Here is a 23,849-nt window from a genome sequence, read left to right on the forward strand (position 1 = left end):
TAATAAAAGATATAAGGGATCTATTGTTCGAGAGGTAGATCAGCTCAACCAAAAATCCTAGCTGTCGCTAGAGAACTCACAACAGCAGAAAAAACTACAGCAAACATAACCTTCTAACCCTAGCCAATAACCCCCTTTCAATAGCAACAACCCCCATTAAACACATTAAAAACCTTCCTAAACATTTCTCTGTTGATTTCTCCTCTTTAAAACCTTCCTAAATATTTCTCCCCTAATTTATCCACCTTACATGGTGAATTTAACTCCTCTGAGCCGCATAGGAGGGGTTGAAACCCTCTCCCTGCTGCTCTGGTTCCTTCCTAGTTGGCTTGCTGGGTTCGACTGGTCTAGAACATATAGCAAAAGCTGGCTCCCATTCTCCTCTGGCATAACAATACTCCCCCAAAGATGCATCTTTTTCTCAAGGTGAAAGGATGAAAACTGTCTCCTGATCGTCTCATATGGATCCCATTTAGCTTCGTGCTCCGGTGAATCCTTCCACTTGATTAGTACCTCCTGTGCTCCGAATTCCCCTCGACGCACCCCTTCTACATCCATGGGTTCCAAAATGACCTCACATCTTCTATTAAAGTTGGGGGTAGTAAAGATGGTGTGTGATCTCCTATTGCATGCCTCAGCTATGAAACATGAAATACAGGATGTATAATTGGGGTCGATGGAAACCGTAAGCGATATGCTACTGTGTCATCGCTCTGTACTACTTCATAAGGCCCAAAGTAGCAGGGGAAGAGCTACTCATACCTTCGTCAAGCCAAGGTCCTCAATCTGTAAGGTCAGATCTTCAAATTAACATTGTCCCCAACCTCAACTTACATGTCTCTCATGTGTCCATCCTCCTACTTCATAAATTATTGTGCTCTCCACAGATATTACTTTAATTCTACCAAATCTGGTCTCTTTTTTTTTTTTTTTAAATATTGCTCCATTGATGACATTAGTGTGTTGTTGTGCCCATAATATATCAAATGAGGTGGATCCTCTCATATAAGATTTTAAATAGCATTGTCTAGGCTGTTGTATGATAAGAAGTGTTATTTTAATATTCCGCTTAGGCTAATCACTTGGCCTGATGTATCTGATGCAAACCAACGAAGATAAGTCTCCACATTGCAATTCACTGCCTCTGTCTGAAGGTGGTAGGTAGTACTCTGCTTCGGAATAGTCCCATGCATCTTGAATAACTCGCTCCATAAGTGCCTCAGACAGACTTTATCCCGATCGGACATGATGGCCTCGGATATGCCATGCAACGAGACCATCTCTCTAATAAACATGGCTGCCACCAACATGCTGTAAAGAAACAAAATGAGCATATTTGCTCAATCTGTCCACCACCACTAAAATCTCAGTGAACCCTTCTAATCTAGGTAGACCTTCAATGAAGTCTAAAATCGCCTCTTCTCACACCTTTTCAGGTATTGCTTAAGGCTATAGAAGAATACCTAGAGTTATAGCTAAGTATTTGTCTCTAAAACAGATCACAACTAGTCACCAACTTCTCTACATACTTTCGCATGCTCACCCAATATAGCTCTACTACAACTCTATGATATGTCTTATGTACTCCTAAATTTCCCTCAATAATTGTTCCATAGAACTCCTGCAACAAGTGAGGGATGTGTGGAGATGCTGTAAAAGCACAAACCATCCCTAGTATAACACCTACTGACCCATCAAAGAGTAATCAGAATGGTTGTCCTTGTCCTACAATAAGTCTCTTTCGATCTTACTCAACTCATCATCATACTCGCTCTCATGCTTCAAGACCTCCCAATTCACCACAATGGGAACAGATAGAGCCACAATCTGAGGGCCTTCACTAGGCCTAGAGAGAGCATCTACAAATTTATTTTTCAGCCCAAGCTTATACTAGATCTCGAAGTCATAATCCAATAATTTGGAAATATGTCGTTGATGCTCTTGTCAACATCCTTTTTTTCTAATAGCAACTTCAAACTCTGATTGGTCCTGATTATGAAGTGTCACCCCAATAGGTAAGGACGCCACTTTTGTATTGCCAACACTATTGCCATTAGCTCCCTTTCATACACTGTCTTTAGCTTGCCTGAAATAAGCTATGGGTCTCTGACTTTGCATGAGGATTGCCCCCAATCCATAACTTGATGTATTAGTCTCCCCTACAAATGACTGACTGAAACCTGGTAGTGGTAGCACAGGGACACTCGTCATGACTTTTTTCAGCTGCTCAAATGTCTGGGTGGCTTCCTCCCCCCATTTGAAATTATCTTTCTTCAATTACTATGTCAATAGTCATGTTATAGAGTTGTATCCCTTCACAAACTTCCCGTAATATCCTGTGAGTCCCAAGAACCCGCTCAACTCCTTCAGGGTTTTAGGAAAGTGACATTTTAACATTGCTTTTATCTTGGAAAGATTTACTACGACTCCTGCCTTGGACATCACATGTCCAAAATACTCTACCATTTTCTATGCAAAAGAAAACTTCTTCAAATTTGCATTCAACTGATGCTCCTTCAATGTCACTAATACCACCCTTAAGTGCTCCACAAACTTTGCCTCATGCTGGCAATACACAAAAATGTCATCGAAGAAAACCAATACAAACTTATAGAGGCAGGGAGAAAATACCTTGTTTATAAGTGACTAGAAAATAACTGAGGCATTGGTAAGCCCAAAAAGCATCACTAAGAACTCGTAATGGCCTTCATGAGACTTGAAAGCAATCTTGTGTATGTCAGCAAGCTGCATTCTGATCTGAGGGTATCTCGACTTTTGATCAATCTTGAAGAACATCATCGTTCCATATAACACATCTAGCAATTCATCAATAATAGGTATAGGAAATTTATCTAACATCATTTTCTCATTCAGAGGTCAATAATCTACACAAAATCTCCAACTATTATCCTTCTTCACCAGCAACATCAGGTTGAAGAAAGGGCTAACACTGGGAAAAATAATTTGGGCCTCCAACATCTCCATAATTAGCCTCTCAATTTCATCCTTTTGAACCTATGGATATCGACTAATAATGGATACTCCTTTTAATTTGATGGCATACTCATGCTCCATTGAAGGAGTTCGGCCTTCGGGGAGGTAAAACATCCAACTGAATTGTTGCAGGAGTGACTGGACTATCTCTGGAATCTCCTCTTTCTCCATGCCTTCCTCTCCCTAAAGGCTCTAGAGCTCCACCAAAAATCCCATCATTTCTCCCTGGATTAATCTCACCATGGTCTATAGAGAAACCCTGGTTTTGGACAAGCTAGGATCCCCCCTGATCCTCAACTTCCTCTCTCCCACCATGATTCCATGGTTAATGCTTTCCAATCCACCTTGATCTTTCCGAAGGTCTATAATCACTTCATGCCCAAAATTACATTTGTGCTCCCTAACACCAAGAGAAGAACATCCTCTACTATATGTTTATCCTGGATCAACACTAACCTGCAAATCCCCTACTCTTTTCCATCTTTGTCCTCATCATGACTCCCAAGCTCCATGTATCCACTAACTTCAATCAAAATAGGTGCACGACCCAATTTTAGATGAATTTATGAGTAGCCCCGCTATCAACCAAGACCACCACTGGCTGCTCCCTGATCTGTCCCTGATCTGACTAGCTCCATTGTCTCCTTCAACCCCCTTTGTCTGAACAATTATAGGTCTACTCATATGTAAGGCTTGAGGCTCGTCCTGAAATTTTCCTCCAACACCATCTCCGAAATTCCCCTCAATTGCCCTGACAACAACTCAAATCTCTCCTTGTACTCCATGAAAATCCACTTTTAAGTCAAGGCAAGAAATTGCTCGTGTAGGTCTTCTACCAAAATGACTCAAAAATGTTCCAACAAGCAATCCTTAAACTTCTCCCACGAACGGATTAGATATCTTGACTCCCTCCACTTGAACCAAGCGAGGTCTTTCCCTTCAAACATAGCTTGGCTACTCCTCCCCTCTCAACCCATTCACCATGAAATACCTCTCCACCCAGTATACCCACCCATGGGCATCCTACCTTTCGAATATCGGCATTTTCAACTTCCGCATCATAGCATCACCGCCCCAACTTTCTCTCCCGCCAATGGTTCCCCTCGTGTAATGATGGTGGGAATCCCACCTCTTTCATCCACCTCCGATGCCCTAATCCCCATGGCTCGGCTCATCCCCCTCCTCCGGTTGTCCACTCCCCTTTGTCCAAAAGACCTCCCATAGTGATCAGTCACCCCACCACCTCAACCATAAAACTCCCTATTACCAAATACATGCATATGAGACAAGTTTGGTGCTCTATCCTTAAGAAATTCATATGGTATCCTTTAAATCTTAAATATTATATTTACTCGATTAAGAAAATGGCAAGAAGTATTCAATGTCATTGCCCAAAAATACTTGGGTAGACTATACTCACTAAACATTGTCGTAAAAGCTTCTACCAATGTCTTATTCATCCTTTTGGCTACACTATTTTATTGTGGGGTTTTAGGGGCTGAAAAATTATGCTCTATTCAAGACTCTTGACAAAACAATTCAAATTTTTTGTTTACAAATTTACCTCAGTGATTGTCATGAATTGTTGAAATTAAAATCATGTTTTATTTTTTCTAAAATCAAATTGAAAAAATTCTAAAATTTTCAAATGATTCACTTTTGTTTTTCAAGAATTTAACACAAGTATATATAGAGTAATCATCAATAATCACAAATCCAAATGACTTCTCACCTAAACTTATTGAAGTTAAAGGTCCAAATAAATTCATGTAAAGTATTTCTAAAGATATAGTCATTAATATATCCTCAATGGAATGGACAGAGGATTTAGTTTGCTTCCCTATTTGATATGCATCACAAATTTTGAAAAACTTTAACTTAATAATGCCTCTAACCAAATTTAATTGAGTGATTTTTCTAAGAGTTCTCAAGCATACATGCATAATCTCCTATATCACAACCATAATTCATAAACAGTTGTCCTTAAATAACAAATATCACTTGACTTATAAATGCGGTTTAAATCAATCATGTAAACATTATTAAATTTCAATTCTTCTAAAACAATTATGCCATTTAGTATTAGCAAACATTTTGTAGAAAGAAATTTTATATTGAATTTTTTATCACATAGCTGACTAATGCTTAAAGATTGTATTTTAAACGCTCTGCTAACAAAACATTTCAATAGAAAATTTGTCAACTTTATCTATAGTACATGAACCAACTATAACTCTGATAGTGTTATCTCCAAGTGTTACATTTCCTCTACTCTTGGCTTCTAGTGTAATTAATTATTTTATATCTTCAATTATGTGTCTTAAACATCTACTATCAAGAAACCACATACTCTCACTAGAACTCTTGTGAGAGCACATCTACAAAATCAATCATAGGTTAATTTTGGGAACCCAAGTGAGTTTGGGTCTCGCCTTATATTACAATAAATGTATGTTATGTTGTGTAGATAATGTATTAGACCTTTAGACCAAATGTGATATACGGTGGATTTTGTATATGAAAATACATATAATGTACCATAAAATGCTACAAGAATAATACTTAATCCCTGAAAATGGGTGCAATAATTTATATGAAGAGTGATATCTTCTTTTCAAAGATAGTGGTGTATATTGTGTTAAGATGTGGCTTTTCAGTGTGTGTAGGCCCTAATATATTTACTTTAAATGTTGTTATTTTATTTATTAGAATTTCATTTGCATTTTTTTATATATGTCTAATTATATTAATGCTTGCTAGTATCCATTTTTAAAGCTAACTTCTAGTTCTTTAAATGCTTTCTTTAATTCAATATGCTATTCATTAAGAAACTTGTGCTTTTCTTCTAATGCACTATGCCCTTTGTTTAAGGACACGTGTTATTCATCTAATGTAATAAGATTAATTCTTAGGTTTGAATAATTATTAATCAAATTCGTATCCTCTTCTTGTAGTGTTGAATGTGCTCGTTTAAGATGTAAATGTTATTTTTTTTAGAAGTATCATGCAATTGTTCTGAAAGAGAGAATAATTCAACATAGGATAGATCGCATACATGATCGTTGTTGGAGTCACCAGAGCTATTTTTGACCATGAGATATAAATTGGATACCTCGTCAACTTCTCTCTGATTAGTCTAAATCAAAATTTGCCCAAAAAGCCTTCTAAAGTTTTTGCTTGCCCTTCTTCATATTGCCTTTTTCCTCACATTTTTTCTTAGTTGGGTGACTCTTGATATTCAAGCATTTAGATTAGACATGACCTGGCTTTTTGTTTTCATAGAAAATAATGTCAGTAGAAAATTTGTTTGACTTTTGTGTTCTTACCTTGTTGTTTATCAAAGTGGCACTTTTGCTGTTTTTCAGGAATCTTTTTAATTGTCTAGTCATTAGTGCTATGTGTTTGTTTCCATCTAAACTAGATTCAATGCTTTCCGTATCATCAGTTTTGAGTGTTATTGCCTTCTTTTTTTGCATTCACCTACATCTACTTGTATTTTTACTTCACCTACATCTACTTGTATTTTTACTCCCATTTTGCTCATAGGCAATCAAGAAGCCAAATAGATTATCAATGCAATAAGAATTTAAATCTTTTGATTCAAAAATTACAGTAACTTTTGAAACCTAAGATTCATGCAAACAATGCAATATTTTATCAAAGTTAGGAATTTCTCTACCCGAAACATGTAATGATATAATAATTTTTGTAAACTTAGTATACAGATCAAAATTGATTCACTAGGTTGCATGTGGAAAAAATCGTATTTGTGCAATAGTAGATTCATGCATGGTTGTTTCACATCACTAGTTTTTTTATATGTTATATAAAGTCTATCACAAATATCTTTACTAATAGTACAGGTTGAAGCATGCATGTAATCCTCAGATTTTAAAGCACAGAAAAAATAATTAAGACATTTCAATAAAAGGAATCTCTATTTTAACATTATTAACAATTCTAAATGAAAAAATAGAGTCAGTTTGTATAATATGCCACATGAAAATCGATGAATTGTAGAAAGTGGACATATTAATCTTCTAAAAATAAAAAAGAATATTATAAAAAAATGGCGTCAAGTAAAAGAATACCGTTTCAAAGTGTTATAATTTCTAAAATTTGCCATGGGATCAACTCAAGGTATGTAAACCTAAGCAATGAAAACCCGCTATAATACCACATGAAAGTACTTATGGCATATCAAAAGGGTTTGAACTGGTATTTTAAAAATCTTATGCTTAAGATCAAATTGAGATATGCAAAAACATTTTAGAGAATAAAATATTTAAATAAAATCATAAGTAAATAAGATTTTTTTGTTTTGTTTTAGAACTTTTAGAAAACAAATAATTTTTTCTTTTATGTTTTTAATTTAAAAAAAAAATCTTCAACCAAAGATTTATCACCCAACAACTTTTCCACAAAGATAATAAAAAAAAACTAATGAATTATTTCAAAAAATATAACTAAAAATAATATAAAAAATACTCCACAAAGATAATAAAAAAGAAACCAAAGTGGATAAAATAAATTTTAAGTAAAGAGTACGCAAATTGAATTTATAGTGATTCGATCGAAATCGACCTACATCTACTCCTCAAAGGTCCTCTTCTTTAACCCACAGCCAGACTGAGAAACTTTATCCCTTATCAGGAGGAGAATGACCTTTATAGACTCCAAAGAATCTCCTTCCTTCAGCATCCTGGCCTGGCGGAGATATCGCCCTCCTTTAGCTCCTCGCTCTAGCAGAGATGCTAATTCCTCCTTTAGCTCCTCGCTCCAACAGAGATGCCACTTTAGCTCCTCGCTCCTGCGGAGATGCTGCTACCTCTTTCCACCTCTCGACCCGATGGAGATGCCAATCCCTGCTTTTGCATCACAGACAAGCGGAGATGTCAATCCCATTTTACCTCCCGACCCAACAGAGATGGAGATCCCTCCTTTCATCTCAGCTAGCAATTCTTTCAATGTTCTTAGAGCTCTTCTCCAAGAGCTCCAACAAATAAAATAAGAGGACCCAAAGTACAGGCTAGTTGGAGTAAATTTTTTTTCTTTAACTTTAATGTAATGAGAAATTTTTTAATGAAATGAATTTTTAGCTTCTTTAAGATTTTGCTTGAGATGAGATGAGATAAATTTAGATTTTTTTTTCTCAATGGTTATATTTGTTTGCTTGACCTCATGTTTTGTGAAATAAAAAATGTAGTGTAGTTTCCCTTTAATAAGCTGAGTACTCGGAGTTATTTCGTTAGTTTGAAGCCCTATTTGATAACTTTTCCACATTCTTGTATATAAATAGGGCTTCTCCTCTATTCTTTATCTTTATATGCTTTCTTCATGCTCTTGCTTCTATGCTCTAAGATTTTTTTTTTGGTTCCAGTGCTTACTTGAGTTTTATCTTCTTCTTCCTCTTCGTCTATCTTCTCCAAAGCTCATGTCTCAATGATTGCTGGCCTAATTATCAAGAGTACTAAATGATTTCCTAAATCATAATGGAGGTACAATTCTTTTATAATTAAAAACATGTTAAGGTGTTTTTGGCAAAGTTGCATCTAACTTAGGGCTTCACTATGAAAGTTCCATTGATTTTTGAGTTCCCTAACTAGTTATTGGAGAAGCAGTTATGCTTCTATCAAGAAGGAACCTCAAAACCAACTTGCAACTAGCATTCTTTCCTAAAGATGTCAATATCTTGAACTTCTTCAACCTCAACCCAATTAAAGTGATGTTTAACTTCTTGATATGCGATTTCTCAACATCTTCCTCAGCGACTAGAGGATAAAGTGGACGTTGAGCCTTTTTAGGTATGTATCCATTATGAAAGGATTAAAAGAGGGCACACATATATATTCATTATGAAAGCATTCAAAGAATGTGCACTTCATATTTTTTCAATATTCATCAGAATAATAGGGTTAGAGAACAAAGAATGGGACTGAAATAATAATTCTTTCTTCATCAAATAAGCCAAGGGGTAGCCAACCAATAAAGAAAAGGTCGACAAAGATTTCAAGATAAAGCATAGTAAGGATCAAGGGTTCATAAATAGAAGATTGAATGCATGGTAAGATTAAAATAAAGTACATAAAGTAGATTCAATGCTGTCAATTGAACAACATTAGAATCTGAGATGTAGTTGACAGCTAATCAAGATCCTCAGATGAGCTAAAAATTATGGGCAAGTACTCTTGACGAGTTCTTCTAGCAAGAACCTTGATCAAATAGACGAGCATACAGAGCAAGTTTGTCAAGTTCATTGGGAGAGAAGCCTTCATGAATAGGATGCTTTTTGAATCCCTTGGATCACTTCAGTATGTCAATAGTGAAGGTGGGGTAAAGCTTGACTAATGGCAACTTCATAAGATTCAATTTTCGACAACTTGAGCTAATAGGTGACTTAAACTTAGCTAAGTTGAAGATGTTTCAAGCAGGTTCATAATAACCAACGTGTTGAACCCACTTCAAGTTCCCATAATAACTTGATTGATGTGATCATGGTAAATATGGGTGCCATAAATATATTATGTGGAAGTTCAACAAATAAAAAGTTAATTTACAAGTGATCTACATGATGTGTAATATGCCAAAGAATTATAAGTGAATTCTCTTAAAAATTCTTTGCCCATGTTTTTTAGAAAGAAATGGTATCGATCAAGATCTCCTTGCCCTCAAATTTATGTCAACAATGACAATGCTAATTCCTATTCATCATTATGAATTCATTTTCGTCCAATTAATTAATCAAAAAATCGTCTATTTCAATGTTGATGACAAGAAAAACAAGAGTTAACTAGTGAGTTAGATAACTAGGACAATACTTGCCCAATTTAGGGTACGATTGCAGGCATTTATGGCACCATGTGAGCAAGCATCATTTGCTGTTGACCATTTACCTGCCGAGATTATGAAAAATGAGATGAAAACACCAATGGCGCCGAACAACATTATCGTGACGAAGTTATGAAAGAACTGCTTCTTCTTAACCTGAAATCTGCATTAGCAAAATGAGGTCGCAATTCCATTCCCAGTAACAGCAAAACCATTATGCACAAAAAACAACTTACCCTGCATTAAATATTATTGGTGGCAGAAGATATATAAAAAACAGTTCCTCATCAAACCTGAGAATGTGAGAACTTTTACCCCTGCTCAGCAAGAGAATCACAATCCCAGAAAGGCATCCCTAGTTTGTTAAGAAGGAAATGTTAATTGCTTGCTTTACGTCTTTTATCTGAAAGATATAGAAAGATATAGAAACCAAATGTCCAAAACAGATTCAATGCTCTTGGAATTTCGAGTATTTCAACTCAATTTTACAAAGGAAGGAGTCAAACTATCACGCTCAAAGCCTTAATAAAATGTTCACAAAGACAAAAACGAATGCAATACCATAAAATTATTAACGTCGGATTTTTTTCCGGGGTTTCATCAGGGAAGTAACAAAAGCGACTTCATAAAGAAGATTATAGAAATGTATTTAAAAGTGCAATCCACCATGGCAGCCAAGCAAAGAGGGAAAGCTGAAAAAAAAAAAAGAGGCAAACTCGTTGCTCGCCCCTGCAACGCATCCCTAAATTGATAACGAAGAAATTATCAAGTTACTTCGTTTCTTTTATGAGAATGATGGTGAAAGCGAAAGTCCAAACTGATTCAACACACTAGAACATCAAGCATTTCAATACAACATTCACAAGGAAAGAACCAAAACTATCAATGACTACATCGATAACTATTTCCTTAACTAATAAACAGATTTGGATGCTGGGAATTTGTGTTAAAAGAAGTGAAAAAATTGGTTGAAAAGCTTGAATAAATAATTACAGATTCATAATCAACCCATAAGTTATTATTACTTAATTTCATTTCCTTCGCTTTTCTCCGATCCAAACAAAGCCTCTGGGCACAAAACGAAGGCAAGAAGGCAGTGCAAGACGAGAAAATCATCAATATAGCATATTTTCCAATTTCGATCTAAGTAACAAATCTGACGGCAGAAAGAACATTACGGATATGGATTTCATAAGGCTCAACCCATCAAGCTCAAAACAGAAAAAAGGAAATAGGGTCTTTGGATTATTACGATGAAAATGGTAGCGGCGAACTCGTTAGTCCATCGAGAATTGACTAGTACGTGGCCAATCACAATGCAGAAGCAGAGCACCGCTGTAAATATCGAGATGGACACCACGCGAGGATATTCAGCGACGTTGGAGAGAAAGAAATCCACCGCCATAGTAACGAAACAATCTCTTCTTTCTTAAATCCCCGGGTCGATCGCAGATAATTTGAAGGGTCGATCGCAGATATCAAATGAGATATAAAGCTAGGGCTTGGAATCTGGAAGAGACTAGACATTTTTGGCGCGGATTATCAGAGGCTTTTATATATTTGTTTTAAGACGTTTTTATTTTAACCCCGGACATTTTTAGGTGTCGAGCGGGGGGCAACTGTCGACCATTTTCCTACATGGGAAGAGTGACACGCGGACAATTTCGTTGGTGGGCCATCCTTAGGAGGCGAACCTGGCGGTGTTCCCTGACGTGGGAAAGTTATAATATACGTATATTCTATAAAATATAAAGTTTTTCATTATAGATATATAAAGGTATATATTTATATTTGCATTAATATATAAATATTGCTCGTAATTCTGCTCATAGAAAACCAGAATAGCTCGTTTTTAAAATTAAAATAAATCTAAGACTTACGATTCTGTGGCACACAATTCTCCTTGGCCTATTGGTTGAGAGCTTAGGCTTCCAACTAAGAGGTCCAGAGTTCGAGTCTATGTGTATGCGTTGTGTGTGTGAGTTTGCCTTAAATGGCCTAAATGTCCCATTTGAACAAGTCGCTAAAGAAGCTCTTCGCCTGTTCTTCCTATCCAATCGGAAGGCACGGCGGGAGCTCGTCGCGAAGGTATGGATATTTTTCTCCTTGCATGCTTCTCCGACTAAATACCGAAAACCCTGCCATCAACCCTTTGCATTCACTCTTGTTCCTTTTTCATCACTTCGATTTAGTCTTCGTTTAAGACTTTCAGAATCAACAAGAAGCTAGCAAAGAAGATGAGGCAGAGCAGGCCCATTCCGCACTAGATTTGCTTGAGAACCAACAACACTTACCAGTAAGTAAGTATTTTCTTATTTGCAACCCTGGTTCTATAGCTTCTTACATAGTTCGCTTTTCTATTCATCGTAATTTTTTAATCTCATCGTAATTTTTTAATCGTGTTTGATTCTTCTGTGGCACTCTCGCTGGTGATCGCTAGAGATGCTCTCCGGTGCTGATTCATTTGGGTTCCGGGCAACCGCAAGTTTTCCTTTTGATTATTTCAATGGCATATGGTTTAGAGTTCCTTTTGCTTTAATTATTTATATAAAAAAACCCCAATGTATTGAAAATATTGTTAGTTCTGAGTATTAAAAATGTTAAAATTTGTTGCACTCTTTTATATGGATTGCAAAAGTTGTTATTTGACCCCCAAATAGTTGAGATTGATGCTTATAATGATGATGATGACATTGTGGTTATCTAATCAAAGTTTCATCTATATTTTATTCTATTATAATTATATAGCATTTCAATTTTTATTTTCACATGGATATTCTAACATGTTGCATCTCTACTTCTTCTGATATTGCTTTTGATAAATTCTATGTTTATCAATTTCTTCATTATAATATAGAATATATCAGAGGAAACAAATGCCTAATTATGTCAATTTTTAAAATATAGTTTTGATTTATTATCAGGCATGTTCTCCATGTGGCATTTGAAAAGTCTGATCTATTCTTCATCTGCTTGATAAAACCCTTATCAACTCAAATTATTGTATATGAATTGGAAATAGAAGCAACTAGGGTAAACATTCCTCTTAGCATCCAATATTCAATTTGCAGAAGAGAAATGAATGGTATTTATAATCAACTAAGCAAATATCAATCCCATATAAACCATCATACTTTCTGATACAAATAACAACCATTTATGCATTGGATGCCTTTAACTGAGTTCGTGAGGCAACCAAGCATTCAAGATGACCTCATGTTCAAGAAGATGATTGACATCTGCAATGCACGGCTTGGAAATTGTTAACGTTTATTAACTATTCATCAAATGATTTCAAAGTTTGATTCTAGATCTTCTACTTACTACTATAATGTAGTTGAGCCCGAGGACTAAGCTGTCAAGTGTCTTAGATGTCGAGTAAGTGTAGCTCTAAAATTTGTGATATCTATTTTATTATGTCATTTGTATATAAGTCTTATGACTCTTATTAATTTTTATCTAATATGTTGTTATAGTCTCCTTATGACTTTAATTAGACGTTGTAAATAGATACCCAAATAAATGGTTTTGTATAATGCGTATGGGGTAACTATATAGATTAATGTACTGTTTCTTATTTTTGGAAAGAAATGCAGCATGTGTTTGATATGATAAATTGATTATGCAATATGTGTTTCTGTCATTTATTAAGTATTTTTCATAAGTGAGGTATATTGTTTGGCCGAATTTCTCCTTTGGATGCCAAAAATCTATTCATTTTCTTCATTTTTTTTTTCTTCAGTTCTTATTTACATGTGAATAATTGAATTCCTTCTTTTAAGTTCTTATTGGAATGCTATGGTATAGTTATTAATGGCATAAGAATTTATTTTTATGGCATGAATTGATTTGAATGGCATAATTGAAACTTATGTTTTTTTTTTTTCTTTTGGGTGAAATTTCATAGATGAATGGCATTATTGTTTTGCTAGGGTATGAGTGTTCTGCTAAGGTAAATAATACATTCTATGTAGCGCAAGACAACAAATTTTTTAGTAGCGGTTCACTTATAAAAGGTCTTTTGTGCTTGTTTGTTGTTTTTGCTGCTATCATATGTGATTAAAGAGAATGAGTGATATGTTAATGTCATTCAGCCTCTTGTAGTTTGATGAAGTAATTGAGTTCAAGCTCAAGGATAAGTTTAATTTTAAGAACTAGAGTCGACTAATGAGATAACTCATTTAATATTAATAGATTTATTTATTCATGTAGTTAAATAAGTATTGTATTGCATTTCATAATATATATATTATTCATGTGCACTTAGTGCACATGTAATTATACTATGATTTGCTTGAATCCAACATTTTCCTAAATAAAAATGGACAATACTACACTAGACCTAGTATTCAACTTCATCCCAACTTTATTTCTATAATGTGCTTTAATAAATAATATGTTTTGTTAATGTTTTAATTTGATTCTCTAGTGTCAATGCTACACATATAATTCTCTTAAGAGAACTATATATTTTTTGCACTTGTCTATAATTTTATTATTCTTGAATTTTATTTACATAAATTATGGTTTTAATTCAATTCTATAGATTTTGGAGAAATTTATATATTTTAAATAGATTTTATAATCATAAAGATGTATATATTTGCTCAGAGAAAAAGGAAACTACATAAAGAGGCAAAATCTTGTTCAGTTAGCTACAGATAAAATTCTTATTTTTTGCCTCAACTTCATCATGAAAATTAGTTTTCAAATTTGGGCTCCAAATTATTTAAATACCTCTCTTCCACCATTCAAATAAGTTAAAGTTTGGTTTTCTTGATATTTATGCACTTATGCTTTAAGGATGAAAAGAGACATTCACAACCCTATTTTAATGAGCTTATTAGGGGATTGAGTAATTAGCCTTCATCATTGCACTTAAGTATTTGTTTTTTCATTTAATGCACACTTCACTAATATACTCTTATTTTTAAAATCATACAACTATATAATGAGTTTGTTTCATGCGTAATTCAACCTTAATTCTATTGCTATGACTTTTTTTATTTTACTATAGGCCCACTCATCTATGGAAGAATTATCTAATAGTTTTTTTTGTGTGTGTGTGTGTGCGCCTTAATTAAATTTAAAGGACTTAGTTGCTAACTACTAATCTTTCTCATTGAACTCATTCACTATTCCTTGCATGATAAGTTGATACTCTTGTAATACTTTTTTGTTGAATTTGCTTGATTGAAAGTGGTCATTTGTGTTGGTTCTTTTTTTTTATATATTTTGTATTTTATATCACTTTTTATACAATTTGTCATTTTGCGTTGACTATTAGTTCTTAGTTTCATTGTCAATTCTTAATTCTTTATTGTTGGAAATACTTCTTTCTTCCATTTTAAATGCCTAATCGCTTATGTGGTTCTTGATAAGTAAGTAATAAGCAAGCTTCCCAATAAGTCATTCTACTTATAAGGTAGTAGTGCGCTGAGCACTAGTATCTGCTGCACCAAAGTGGCGTCAGGACTTTTCTCTACAATCGTTGATCTCTGACGGTTTGAATCATGACCATTTATGTCTACATCATCTTCTTCCTGTAATTGTTGTATAAATGTATGAGCTGAATCAGTAAAGGAAGAACGAGATATTCCAAAAACCCCTATTCCATTCAGCTCCTTCTTCAATGTTCTATTTTTCTGTTTAACTGTTCTCTGCAGGTAAACATCTGAAGCATGGTATCAGAGCGTTGCAACTCTAATTAAAGCTCAATTGTTCGTGTTCAATCCTATTGTTTGAATGGATTCCTCGCCTGATTCCTCCACTTCAGTCCACACTGCACGGGTGGTAAAAGTGGCAGATATTCTCATACCCGCTCAACTAAAAATTTTAATGACAACGTGAAATCTATTCTCAACATTCAGCTAGCAGCTGAGAACTATCCGCTTTGGAAATCTCAGATATTTAAGCTTTTCATAGCTAATGGTTTCGATGGGTATTTGGACGCGTCAACACCAAAACCATCACGCATGATCAAGTTTGATTTCGGTGATTTACAACTGAATCCAAACTACTGTACTTGGCTATTAATTGATCAAAATTTAGTTTTGGTTCTTTATTCAACGATTTCTACTACCTTTCTTCCGTATGTTCTGGATCTTCCTGTTTTGAGATTTGGCAAACAATTGAACTATGCTTGCAATCTACGAACAGATCTCGTATTTTACAACTTAAAAATGAGTTACATCATATTAATATGAAGGAAAAATCCATGGTACAATACCTGTCTAAGATCAAAAGCAAGGTCGACCTCATTGGATCATCTGATTCTCCCTTATCAGCGGAAGATATCATTATGTATACCTTAAATTGTTTACCTAGCTCCTATCAGGCATTTAAAACTGCCATCAGAACGAACCTAAATCCCACAAGTTTGGATGATTTTTATTCACTTATTTGTGGTGAAGAGCTAGCTTAATCTAGTTGTTGAATTGGTTCGTGAGCTTTCTCAGTCCTCTACTTCGGATACCATACATGCAATGTATGCTCAACGTGGTTGTGCCCGTGGTCAAGCTATTCGGGGAAGATTTTCTCAATCTTTTCGAGGTAAAGGAGCACCTGGTCGATTTTCTTCCAATTTTGCACCCACAGTTGAATGTCAAATTTGCGGAAAAACTGGTCACTCCACCTACAAATGTTGGTATCGAGCTGATTTTACTTTACCTCCTCCTGTTCAAGCAAATACAGCAACCACTTCTCCAATTTCTGTTGAATGGCTTCTAGACATAGGCGCAACATCTCATTTAACGTCCGATCCTCAGCAACTCCACAATGCTCAACCATACAGTGGAAATTAGCAAGTAATGATTGGCAATGTAGAACTTCTTCTCATCACTTATATTGGTAAAGGCTTATTACCTACATCATCTCGTAAGCTTTCCCTCAACTCTCTTCATTTGGTACCTCATCTACATTATAATCTTTTCTCCATAAATAAATTAGGAATTGATAATGCCTGTTATGTCATGTTTGATCCTTCTGGCTACACTATAAAGGATCTGAAGACCCATCAAACTCTCCTTCATGACCCAGCTCATCGTGGACTTTACCCACTCTCTATTGATTCAGTGTCTATAGTTCCTACAAAGGCGCTTGTTGCTCTATCTACCACAGTTCAGCTATGGCGCCGTCGCTTGGGTCATCCTTCTCATCCTATTTTGCTTAAGTTACACAAGTTGTCTACATCTATGTCATCCTCTGTTTCTTCTACTCTAAATTGTAACGCTTGTGCTATAGTTAAGAGTCACAAGCTTCCTTTCTCTCTTTCTACTTCTCGTTCTACCACTGTTCTCTAACTAATACATAGTGATGTATGGGGACCTTCCCCCACTGTATCTTTATAAGGATATAAATATTATATTATCTTCATCAATGATTATTCTTAGTTTATCTGGCTTTACCCAATACATGCTAAATCAAATGTTCTTAATGCATTTTGTAAATTTTAGAAATTAGTTGAACGTCAATTTGATACTAAAATTAAATGTTTTAGATCAGATGGCAGTGGTGAATACTCATCTAAACAGTTTCAAATAATTCTTTCCCAATCCGGTATTATTCACCAACAAACATGTCCTTACACCCCAGAGCAAAATGGTGTTCCCAAACGCAAACATCGACACATTTTGGAAATCACTCAGGCACTTCTTTTTGAAGCAAACTTACCTCAAAATCTTTGGTTACATGCTGTTCAAACAGTTGTTCATCTAATTAACCTTCTACCTTCTCTTTCAAATAAGCTGGCTTCACCTTTTCAAATGATATACAAATTTCCACCTGATTATACATATTTAAGAACTTTAGGGTGTCTCTGCTACCCGTTTTTGCCCTCTCAAGTCACCTCCATAATTCATCCAAAATCTCTACCTTGTGTTTTTATTGAATGCTCTAACACCACAAAAGGCTATTTATGCTTTCACATCTTATCCGACAAAACTTTTGTCTCTCGACATGTTAAGTTTATTGAATCTGTTTTTCCTTTCCTATATGAGAAAATAGAGATTCCTACCACTACATGTTCTCATTATGTTCCAACATTATCTCTGATTCCTACTATAATTTAATCCTCGACTTCCCAAACATCACCTGTGATCTCTAATGAGTCCCTTCAACCAACAGTTACACCCACTTCACCTCCTTCCCTCACATCCACTATACCAACTAATCCTACTTCCCTAGAAATACTCTCTTCTCCGTTACAATCACAAAGCTCCACTTCTCATCTAGCCCCCACTTCCCATCCTTTGCTTATGAGATTTAAAATAGGAAAGTTAAATCCATGCCATATTCTCAGCATGAATCACTTGGTTCTACCTTCAGATCCCACTTGTTATTCTCATGCTATTAAACACAGCTCTTGGCGACAAGCAATGTCGCAGGAATTTGCTGCACTACAACAACAGGGGACGTGGAAGCTTGTTCCATCTCATCCTAATCAGCACGTCTTAGGTTGTAAATGGATCTATAAAATTAAGTTACATTCTAATGGCACTATTGCTAGACATAAAGCTCATCTTGTAGCTCAAGGATGTCATCAACAATATGGCTTAGACTACAAAGAAATGTTTAGCCCGGTGGCTATACTACCAACTATTCGACTTCTTCTCAAAGTTGCAGTCACTTTAAAGTGGCCAATTTTACAGCTTGATGTCTCCAATGTGTTTCTTCATGATAAATTAAATGACACGATTTTTATGAAACAACCTCCAGGCTTTATAGATCTGGTATATCCTAGTCATGTTTGCCAACTCCAAAAGTCCATTTATGGTTTGAAGCAATCACCAAGAAAATGGTTTGAAACATTTTCTACTTATCTCTTAACTCATGGATTTTATGCATAGCTCGGCTGATCCTTCTTTGCTATTGTATTACAAAAATTCCATTGTTATCTACATTCTAGTTTATATAAACAATATACTTCTAACTAGCAATCACAAACAGACTATTTAGCACCTACTAAAAGGATTATTCACCTGCTTCAACATGAAAATTTTGGGCAACATCTTATTTCCTAATAATGCAAGTCTCTCATACATCACACGGACTTCACTTATCCCAGTCCAAATAAGCAGTTGAACTCTTAAATCGTGCGAGTATGGCTGATTGCAAGCCAATTGCCTCTCCGGCTCCATCTAAAATTTTGTCATGTTAAATTTCTGAACTGCCTACAGTTTAGTCAGATAACTTTTGCCATCTTGTAGGTTCGTTGCAATATTTGACTATTATACGACTTTTAACCTCACTTTTGTATGAGGTCATATGACCTTTTCGTAGATTGTAGACACTAGGACTTCCTAGACCCTAGATTCCTTCTAGACTCTAGATCTTAGGATTCTTCTAGTCTCCAGATCCTAGGATCAATTTAGATCTTAGACCAATCTAGACCAAAATCTAAGGCTAAGGACCTAGGTCCTAAAAGCCTTTCCCAGTGTTTTTTCAAACACTTCAAAACCTAGTTAATTGACTCATAATTTAGATTATATCAATTTGATCTTGGAGCTTCCTCCAAACCCTTTGATCACATCCAACCCTTTGATATTGATATGTCAATCATTAATTTATATTTTTTTGGACCCACTTTGTCCCAGAATTAACCAGATGTCAAAATGACCAGATTACCCTTTAAGGGAATTTTTGGGCTCTTGATCAAAATTCAATGTGATTCAACCTCACAATTTCTTGAAACCCTTTCCAATCAATTTTAAACATCACTTGGGACCTGTTAAACCCAACCTCATGCTCTGGGTCAACCTAGTTGACCAATTCAACCGGGTTGACCTAAAAAGCCCCTTAAGGGTCAAAATAATCATTTTGACTGAAATGATCTCCCCATGCCTTGGGACCACCCTCAGCAGATTCAAAATATCACTTCAAACATGTTGAGCCCAACGCTTATCCTTGGGTCAGTCTGGTTGACCAAGTCAACCTAGGTTGACCAACCCAAACATAAACTTTATGCTCACTCAATTCAAGCTCAAATCAATCTCAAACTCATTCAAACTCCTTGGAACATGTGATATAGTGATTTGTACTTGATTGATCACTTTGACTCAGTCAATGGTTAACTTGGTCAACTCATTCAAAGTCTGGTCAAACCTAGCATATTTGGGTCAAATCCTCCAATTCTTTCAAATTAGACCCATAAAAATTGCATCAAACCTTCAAAGATATCCCATGCCATGTCTTGAACATTCCTCAATCATGGATGGGTCAAATTCTATGGGATTTGACCAAGACAACCTTGAGCTCTTGTCCAAATCTTTTGTACCTTCACCCTTGTTTTAAACTTTAACCCAATTAACTCCTTCCACTTGACTCAACAACACCTACACTCCCTCCAATTACTTTACCAGTCAACCCAATCTTTTGACCAGTCAAATGGTCAACTTGAGCATTTGAATTTACTTCTAAAATGGTTAACTCCCTCTCCAAATTCTAATCACATCATCTCAAAGCTTTAAACCTCATTCAATCAGCACACATACACCCCCTCCTTGCCACCTCAACCTTCTTTAACCAGTTGACTGGTCAAAGAAGTCAATTTAATCTCAAACCATTCTAGCTAGTCAACCCCCTACCTCTATCCTATCTTTCTCTATCTTAGGTTGTTGTAGATATTCTTTTTAAATACAAAACCTCTCCTAAGTTCCGTAGAATCGAGCCCATGCCTTGTCTTGGCCGGTTTAGGAAATGTGGTCTCCCATAAGCCTAAAGCACCCAATGGGGATTGAGCCCATTCCAGCCCGTACCCCTCTGCCCAATGGCTTGGGAAACATGTCTTCCATCCATGGAAGAGCTCTGATGCATTAGGGCCCTTGATTTCAAACCCTGAGCTGAAATGAGGTAGGGGCTTCATTTTGGACAATCCAACTTATCCCTGCCTCCAGAACTTCCCAGAGCTTACTCTCATTTCGTTCAAGCTCCCATCAACTTCCTCTACCTTTTCCCAAGTCCTAGGCCACCGGTCAGAGGCCGCCACCGGCAAACTTTCGGTCAAACCGAGCCCAAACTTTGTCCTGAGCTCATTGCTTGCGATCCACACATTTTTTACGGTCACTTTCTTCTAGAGAATGATACGTGGACAGTCTACAAGTGCAACAAATCTAAAATTTCCCAAATATATCTGTAAATCCCTTTTAAACTCAAACTCTAGCTTTTTAAACACTTGGGTCAAAATAGCCTTTCAAAAAGTTGCTTTTGTCCGAAACAAACATATTTCCATTGATGCTCTTCACGTATCATAACTCTGTTTAAAATTTTATTTCAGTTGGCCCAGTATTTTGCAAGAACCATTCACTTTATCATTTCCAAGGGTCTTTCGTAACCTAATCATGCATGTACGTTTTTTGGGCCATTGATCTTAAGATCAATGGCTTTGATCTCGTTGTTTAGTAGCGCGATTCACCCTTGTATTTGCTCTCACGGTTGAATCACATGTTTGGCTTCATCGAGGCTGTTGATCCAAACCGCGGAGGATCCTACGGCGTACGAGCCTCGCTGACTCGGATAAGTGGCACGCAGCGCCGCGTCGTCGCCTCCCGCAATGATTGGCAATGATTGTCGCAGGGCAATCATTTCCCCTCCGTTAACGCGGAATTGATCCCGCGATCAGGATTGTTCCACGTCGCATCTCCATTACCGCGGTATCGCCTCGACGCTTGGGATACAGCCGCGTGGCTCGTCGTAACGGTCACTGTTGTTAACTTCATTTTAATTGATTTTTATTGTTTTTTTATCCTTTTAATTGACAGAACTTCAAAAACTCATAATAATGGATTTTTATGATTTTTTGCTCTATGGATTCAGAAAAATGGATATATTATTTTAAAAATAAAATCAAAATATTTTATCTCCCATTTTGTTAGTTATTTAAGTTTCCTTGAAAAGCTTATCTTAAATTTATTTAAATATATATTAATCTTTTTGACCCAAAATTTGGCAAGGGATGTTGGGATTGTATCTTTTATATCCTCTGATTTTTCTGGGACTATTTGAGGTAAGTGTAATTAGTTAATAAATTTTCTAAACTAAGGTCATGAATTGATTTCTAATTTATGAAATTTCATTATGATCACATTTCCCTTTCTCTCAACAATTTTGATCCTTGTTACCTTTTTTTAAACAGAGCTTTATTAAGGATTTTGATTAATTAAGGTAAGTGTAACTCCCTAGGTTGTATGCATATAGTTTTTTTTTTTTTTTCTATAATTAGGCATTTGTTTTACACTTGCATTTGATTGATGCAATCCTTTATGAATGCCTCATTTGTCATGGCATGTAAAGAGCATATAACGGGGAGATGTTTTTTAGGTGAACTTGCAAGTTTATAGGTTATGGTTTAACCTATACACTTGGAAGTTCATCCTTTTGAGCACCTAGTTTTAGGTCACATGTCTATTGTTAGTATTTTGCTTGATGTGGTTAGTGGCGATGATGTCCAAGGGTTAGTAACATCGATTTAATCCCATACGACTTAGCGACACCATTAAGGATAACAATTAAGGATTTGTATAGATAACTTAAAAAATTGTATCAATTAGGGTGTATATCCCCTTTACTTGAAATTTTAAACAAATAAGCATAGTGGCATCACCATTCCATAGAAGCTATCCTACTGATTTTAGAAGTCATTAGGCCTCCTAATTAATTTACTTAGGTTTAAGCCCTTAATTGACCTTCTTGACTTCTAAAAATTCTAATAAATCAAAATGAATTTTAAAAAATACACATAATACCTCTAACTGACCATAATTTAATCCTTAATCTGTGAAAATTGAAACCACTTTAATTTGACATCAAACTCAACCTTAATACAATTTTAATTGAAAATCAATATTTAATCAATCTAATTAATTAAAAATAATTAAAAATCCTAAAAAATTCTAAAACACTTGTTGATCCCTCGTTAGATCATTTTTTACCATTGGAGGTAATTTCAAGGAGTTTGTGACTTATTTGGGTTCAAATCATTAAAAGGTCCCTTAAGTGAAACAAATAAAAAAATTCAATAAATATCCAAATTTCGTAAAATCGTAACTAATTCTAAAAAATCCAAATCAATCAAACTCAAAAGCAGTCAACTCCAATTAATGTCTAGTATTTTCTAAAAATGTCAAACCTTCAAAATTTGTTCAAGGTCAAAAAGTCAGCAATCCGGTTAAACCTAAATCAAAATCAAATCAAAATTTCAGTAATTCATAACGTTTTCTAGAAAACTACAAATTAAGCATGCTAATAGTCTAACTACTTATCATAAGTTCATATATTTATTAAAAGTCCAAAATCTTCAAAATTAACTCTAATTTTAAAAGTCAAGTTTTAACCTCTTAATTAACATATTAAGGTATTTCCATTAAATTTAAAAATCTAAAATAATCAATAATTCGTTAAAATTTCAGAATTCTCTAAGTCTAATCAACTAAATAAGTTTAACCAACCCGGATTGCTACTAGATAACCCAAGCCTATGAGGTTATTATCTTAGCCCCAAGAAATGTGAAATAAACTTCACGGTCTCGATGTGCAACAAATGTAGCAATCATTTAACCTTTTAAAATATATCCAAATCAATCCTTAATACATTAATATCTAAACTTTACATAAAACCTCCCTTCATCCTTAACAAACTCAAACTTTAGATAACTTCAACCAACTACCCAGCTTAGGATCTACCCCAGCCACACGACCTTCTACACATAGTTTATATTGCTTGCTAGGACAACTGACTATAGATCTAGGTTAGGGTGGTGTTTACGTTTTCGCTGTGTGCTAGATTTTCTGCAATTTTATTGCATGTGGTGATTGAAATTACTTTGTGTGTTTGCTTACTTTTACTGCACTCTGTGGATGATTGATGGTTTGGCGACTGATAGGAATGATCTGGATGTTCACTGAGTATTCTCCAGGTATCCACACTCATGCTGGGCACTAAAGGGGGTAAAATAAATAATGAAATATAATTGCTATAGGTTCTTCAGCTGCTTAGCCCCCGAATAAAAGGAAGAGCATGGCCAGTGTGCTTTT

The 23,849-nt window shown here is 35.4% G+C and overlaps 1 protein-coding gene across 1 annotated transcript in view; it reads right to left on the reverse strand.

Annotated features, from left to right (window-relative positions):
* Nucleotides 1–11,242, reverse strand: part of LOC110094215 (sodium/hydrogen exchanger 4) — a 38,705-nt gene extending 27,463 nt beyond the window's left edge. Inside the window, exons 1-3 of the mRNA XM_020819394.2 lie at nt 11,075–11,242; nt 10,059–10,177; nt 9,888–9,985 (exon numbers count right to left, since the gene is read on the reverse strand). Coding sequence (XP_020675053.1) covers nt 9,888–9,985; nt 10,059–10,177; nt 11,075–11,227 — 370 coding nt within the window. The 5' untranslated portion in view covers nt 11,228–11,242. The remainder of the gene's footprint in view (nt 1–9,887; nt 9,986–10,058; nt 10,178–11,074) is intronic.
* Between the last annotated feature and the right edge of the window lie 12,607 nt (nt 11,243–23,849).

Source organism: Dendrobium catenatum, unplaced genomic scaffold (assembly GCF_001605985.2).
Source record: "Dendrobium catenatum unplaced genomic scaffold, ASM160598v2 fragScaff_scaffold_1338, whole genome shotgun sequence".
Taxonomy (NCBI): Eukaryota; Viridiplantae; Streptophyta; class Magnoliopsida; order Asparagales; family Orchidaceae; genus Dendrobium; species Dendrobium catenatum.